This window comes from Aplysia californica, unplaced genomic scaffold (genome assembly GCF_000002075.1).
Source record: "Aplysia californica isolate F4 #8 unplaced genomic scaffold, AplCal3.0 scaffold00075, whole genome shotgun sequence".
NCBI lineage: Eukaryota > Metazoa > Mollusca > Gastropoda > Aplysiida > Aplysiidae > Aplysia > Aplysia californica.
The window spans coordinates 899,619-906,280 of NW_004797345.1; the positions used below are offsets into that span (position 1 = coordinate 899,619).

Consider the following 6,662-nt stretch of genomic DNA (forward strand, 5'->3'; position numbering starts at 1 on the left):
AAGCATTTTTAGGACAGATTCAGAAAATTTTTCATCTCAGAATCTTAGGAGTTAACCTCTCTCCGATCCCAGGCCTAAGTTTAGGGAAACAGGATTGAAAAAACTAAAATGAATCTAGCCGGTTTCCACTTTGTATAATGTATGTAGGTCTATTTTTATTTTAAAAATTTGATGGGGACCGTGCAAAGTGAGAGTTACAAAGTCTGGACAAAAGAAATAAAAGTTCAGAGAAACGTGACAGTGATTTTATTCCTTCTCAAAGCAATGCTTAATTAAAATACAGTTAAAAGGAAGGTACACTGGATAAGACACATACATGTTGTAAATAACAATACTAACATTGAACGTTATCCTTTAAAACTAACTAGTAGGCCTATAATGCACAGTTTAAAAAAGCAACACAAGGAATAGCATTCATTTCCAAAACAAAACAAAAGCAGCAAACTACAGACCTTTGCTTTAGAGGCATATGGCATGATATAAAATGGTAGGCCTACATTAGATTAGACAAACAAAAGATAACAATAAATAAAGCTGATTTTTCTTAAATGACTGGCGCACTTTAAAAAATGGGTTCATGTGCATGTAATTTATAATCGACTCTACCTGGTGCGGCAAACCCGGGCTAAGTGACTAACGTTCCAGCAGAAAAACCAGAATACTCGATAGAAATCCTCCCCACTCGGGCTTCAAACTCAGGTCTTCGTCCCTAAAGAGTAAATGTATTACCGGTACACGTACTATTATTAGTCGTCCCGTTTATTTGACCGTGATCTGAGGCTATAGTTTTTACCACCGGCACCACAGACAAAAGCTTCATCCATATCAGTATTATGCGATGCATGTTTCATGATTGCCCTTTTCTTGAAAGGTAACAAAGTACCGCAGGAAGCGTCTACGAGAAGTTTCGGAGTGGTCTGGGTGCTACACGACACTCGTCCGTATTTGCTGACCTCGGCCTTGTACATTGGATCTCGGTTCTCCTTTTGATCTATCTTTGCAGTGAAGGTTGTTCCCCTTACATTTCGTGGACTAACAAAGGCATCACCACAGCTCTGAAAGACACAATTTCCCAGAGATTGAGCTCCTTGGTCTTCGTCCTTTCGCTCGTTTATTGCGGGATGCAGTTGACTCTGCTTAGCCTCATCTGTTTTCTTTTTGTCATGCAAGATTGTTCTGTCTTGACCCTCCATCGAGTCTTTGGGAAGAGATTCTTTATCATTGTTACTTAATGAGCTGTCATTGTTCCCAGAAAAGTAATTTTTGTCTTGAAAGGAAGCGTTCTTATGAGGTAATACTGGCTCTGTTTGTTCTGGCTCACGTCCCACGGGCGTTTGAGAACATCTAGGAGGGAAAAGGCTGACTGTTGGAGTCGGAGTCTTCTTACAGCCCGAACTCGGCGCTACCCAGGTGTGGTATGTGGTGGTGGTGGTAGCAGGCAGGTTAGGTGACAAACGGTCTCGGTCTGCAGTCTGAGCCACGGTGGTTTGATCTTTAACTTTTGGTCCCTGGCGATGTAGAACAGAAGACAAATAGATTAAATTAGGATGTCGTGGTCACAAGTGTCTTCATGGCGTAAAACAGTTCTAGAATCTAATTGAATTTAGTGGTCTTGTTATGTTTTATTTGTCTGGGTTTGTAGTTAAAAATCATGTTGATCTATGCTGCATTCTAGCTTCTTTATTAGTATTTTCAGACAATCTCTTTCTCCTGCTTTCCTCCAGACCCTTCCTTCCCTCCTACTTTATTACAGCTCCCATCATCCGTCCCCCATCTCATTTCCTCTGTATACTTCCTTGCAAATACATTGACATCGTAAATGCACGCATGCAAACACACACGCACACATACACACACACATACACACACAACACTCGTACACGTAGGCCAACACATAAACGTATGAATACTTCTGAATACTCTCTCTCTCCCTCTCTCTCTCTCTCTCTCTCTCTCTCTCTCTCTCTCTCTCTCTCTCTCTCTCTCTCTCTCTCTCTCTCTCTCTCTCTCTCTCTCTCTCTCTCTCTCTCTTTCTTTCTTTCTCTTCATCTATCTATCTATCTATCTATCTATCTATCTATCTATCTATCTATCTTTCTATCAATCTATTTATCTATCTTTATATACATCTAATATATATATATATACATGTATATATATATATATATATATATATATATATATATATATATATATGTATATATAATATATATATATTTCTCTCTCTCTCTTTACACACACACACACACACGCACACACACACACACACACACACACACACACACACACACACACACACACACACACACACTCACTCACATTTGAACTTTTGACATAAGCAAACACACCTCAAACCCAGTTACACAAATGAGCACCTTGTATAAATAATAGTATGCGTTTGCGTGTGTGCGAGCGCGCGCGCGCGTGTGTGTGTGTGTGTGTGTGTGTGTGTGTGTGTGTGTGTGTGTGTGTGTGTGTGTGTGTGTGTGTGTGTGTGTGTGTGTGTGTGTGTGTGAGGGTGGTGGCCAATGTGCGGCAAAAGTCTTCATTGCAGTAATTGTAGATCTAATAATTTAGAGTTGTGTGCTTAGACCTTAGACCTCTTTCTAAAAAGCATTTCTGGTTCTTGCTTTCTGCTTGCCTTGAGATAGTGCCTACTCATATTTAGATGTCAATATTTCGTGTCTGGTCAAGTATTTTCACATCAGATAACAATAAATTATCTAATACATTGTATACTAGATCTATGTGATATTTCTGACGCACATGCTCTTCTAATATAATTTCTATGTAGGGCTCTAGGATTTAAAACGTAGACATGACAACAAACTGAATGCTAGCAGTAGCAGAGAATATGATCAGATTCAGATCTGTACAAACCCGTTCACTGTTCTCTTGGTTTGGGACTGGCCATTCCTCACTGTGGAAAACCGTTAAAATAATCTTTTTACGGTAAATGTTAGATCTATAAGTATAATGGACCTGACAGGTACTATAATAAGTACAAGTATTATGATGATAAACACTGTTCCATTTCGTCTTCAAGCATTATGGGTACCATTCATTGCTATGTGTATTTATATAATTATGCACAGAGGGTTGGGGCTTCTGGTGGTCTTGGGCCTTGACGCAACTTAAATTCCTATACAGACATAGTCATGATAGTGACCTGTGTTTTATTTAAAGTTATTGGTGCTGTTTTATCGATTTTGTTGCTGCTGTTGGTTCTAGACACAGTGTGGACCAAGGAGAAGGCAGAGCGTTTGCTTGTTCTCCCGTCCGGAGACCCTGTTGGAAAGAATAGTCACAGAGAAGACGAGAAAAATAGTTCGGATCCCAATGATTTAGAACTTCGCACTTCAATAAAACAAGATCAAGTTTATAACCCTCTGCACCGCAGTGGTAGCCATTTTCCTTTTCCCCATCTGAAAGGCGCGTGTACTTCGAAAACATCCCTACACGACGCATGAATACTGAAGTTTGGTATTAAACCGTCTAAGCATCGTTGGTCATGAATAGTTATTGCTATTCGATGCTAAGCGTTTTGTTTCCACATTATTGGTCCTGAATCTTTCAAAACGCCTCATTGCTCAATCTTATTTGAATTCGGACAATTGGATAGCCTTTAGAAGAACAGCACACATTGTCTCTTCACTTAGAATTGACATACAATGAATTGGTATCTCACAAACAATAAAGTTTAAAGTCGGTACCAGGTGTTTTAAAAGATGTGTGTGTGTGTCTACAATACGAGGAAAGCAGAGAAAAGAACTGAGAGAATTATTACATTTTGATATTGGCGACAGCTGCAAAGTTCAAAGAGAATATTTCATAAATAAAAAACGTGGGCGGTTCTCTTAAGTTGTGAACGTAAATGACATTTTCATTATAGGGGATGTAAATGTGTCTTGAAACTACCAATGCAAACTACCTTGCCACTACAGTGACAACAACAGCTTCTTTACACTCACTTAGACAAACAGATCACACACAGCTACTGTTTAAGGGAGCTAAATCCATAAATCGTTGCTATTGCAAACGCTATTTAGCCAAGGTGCAATGATATTATATAATGAAAGACCTAAAAGGTAAGAAACGAGAGAATGGGAGGTGGCGTGTGAGAGAGAAGAGCAAAAGAGAAGTGATCATTTTTATTAAGAGTTTACCATTGATGAATGGTGTGGCATCGTGGTGAAATCAGGCACATGTCAAAATCATGAAATCAAAGAAATCAACATTTTCCCGCTCGTTGGGCATTTGTTAGTCTCTCAATACCTTATATGTCCATTTAAAAACACACGCCTGTATGGAATTACAGGAAAAACGTTAATGGGACGCACATAGAAATGTAAATTTGCAGTTTCAAATAACTCTCAAGCTTTGGAAGTCACGTCACCGAACTTTGGCGGCCATTTTCTAGCTAGACTTACCCCTGACTCAAGCAACACTTCAATCCCAATTACAATGTATCCCGATTTCTATTCAGGATATAAAATATATGGATATTTTTTCTCTTTACGAAAAGCAAGACAAATAAACAAGCTGTAAGTCTATACCAACAACTGTATTATGTTGCCAATAACTAACGAGCGCCTGATTCCACCGCGTTGTGACACATGAACGATCGGACAGGCCCTCTTTTCTTTCTTTTCTCTTTGCCGAGCCCCATTACAAAACTCCTCCGGCAGGCTATAACTGGCTCTGTAAAATCAACGTAGCGGCAGGAGTAATAACACTAGTGATGGTGCCATAAATGTTGGTGTAGCAGAACGAGGTCTACCTGTACCCCATAAGTTTCCCTGTTCTGTAAAAAAAAAAAAAAAAAAAAAAATTCTATTTCAAGGATATTAAATTTTGTACACATCTACACAAACATGAGCGCTCCGTTAGCTCAGTTGGTATCATGCTGGACTACGGAGTGGGAGGCCGTGATCCGAATCCCTGACAGCGCATTTTTGTGCCAGAGCCATTTTGTGGAGTTTTCAAAGCTCTCAACTCATTTGGCTCGGTCCTATTGGAGACGCACGTTAATTTCGGAGGTCCAGCCTCTTAAATCCCCTGAAAATGTTGATAGAGACGTTAAACTCATACACTTTCCTACTTTACTTACAGAAACTCTTTTTCTATTCACCATAACAGCCAATGCACTTTTTCATTCGATGTAGCTGGAGGATAAACGCAATTCTACCGTCATTTTAAAAAATACAGAATATGCAGTTTTTGCAATTTTGCAGGAGAGCCAAAAAAACTGAATGTTTTAACCAATTAAACAACATTTGCTTTAAAGAGAATGAGAAAGCTAGATTCCTTATCAAAATTGTGTTCTTAGAAATATTGACTTGGGTTGTTTTCAAAGAGTTTGTTTTCTTGGTAACAATATTCAGTTTTTGGCTATCCTGTAAAATTGGGGAAACTGCATAATATACTGTATTCTTTTTAAAGACGACAGGGTTACTATGTCCACTTCAGCCAGAGTCCTTAGAGCAAGGTTTGTTTCGAGCACAATAATTGCCTCCCTCGTCTTCAATTTCACTGCCCCTTTTGTTCTTCGTTGATTTTAGGGAAGAAATGAAAGTCGCATGGTGCTAAGTCTAGGGAACAGTGACTTCCCACTGTCAGGAATCCAGGAGGCCGTTGACGTGTCTAGCGGTGTGCGCAGGCGCGGTTGTAGTTGTCATGATGGTTTGTCATGATGGAAGACAAAACTTTGCTCAAGTAGACCCGGTTGCTTTCTTCTGAGTGCTGGTCTCAGCTTTGATTGAAGAACCTTCATATACATCTAATAGTCAGCACTGACTGTTACGCCAACTGGAACGGGCCAGGTCAAAATCACACCTTTATGATCGAAAACCATGTTGTGCATCACTTTCAAATTCGAGCTTACGTCGAACCTTCCGGGGTCGTGGTGGTCCTTATGTCTTTTCAGTTCTGAATCCCACAAATAAACCCATGTTTCATCATTTATTATGATTGTTTCGGGGAGTTGTTTTTAATGTTCTTTCTTTTGTTCCTTGCGATTTTCATTTTATCTTCAAATTCGAAGAAAAAACTAAGAAGGCCGCGATTTGAAAACGAGAAAGAAATTGTGCTTAAAATAAATTTTAATGCTGCTTTGAGGACTTTGAACGAAGCGTACTGCGTTTGACAGCTGGCTCCATCGGATGAAAAAGTGCATTGACATCAGCGGTTATTATATTGAATAGAACACATGTTTCTTTAACCCTATCCTTGCGTCGTGTTTTACTATCGTGTGCATACGACGTGGGAAACTCTGTACTACCACTGTCCAAAGAGGAAAATTACTCGTTAATCCGATCCGTACGCTTTTCATAGCAGTCTATCAAACTTTTTTAAAATTTAGAAATACTGAAAGTTTCAAAGAGATCTTCGTACTAGAAGTATTCTAAACTGTGAAGAATACAACCCGGGGGTACAAAATGACCGCAGGGCGTACGGATAGAGTTAAGTAGGCTACATGTATGAAAAACATGTCACGCCTGTAAAATACAAATTTTTAATTTTACAAAAATGGGAAATCTACTTCTAGGACTAGTAGCAGTAACGACGTAGTAGTAGTAGTAGTAGTAGTAGTAGTAGTAGTAGTAGTAGTAGTAGTAGTAGTAGTAGTAGTAGTAGTAGTAGTAGTAGTAGTAGTAGTAGTA

The 6,662-nt window shown here is 39.2% G+C and overlaps 1 protein-coding gene across 1 annotated transcript in view; it reads right to left on the bottom strand.

Moving 5' to 3' along the window:
* Positions 1-230: 230 nt before the first annotated feature.
* The window catches only part of LOC101852394, a gene marked incomplete in the record, with an annotated part of 18,123 nt that continues 11,691 nt past the window's right edge, over positions 231-6,662 (bottom strand). Inside the window, 2 exon segments of the mRNA XM_035968679.1 lie at positions 231-1,508; positions 2,881-2,920. Coding sequence (XP_035824572.1) covers positions 747-1,508; positions 2,881-2,920 — 802 coding nt within the window.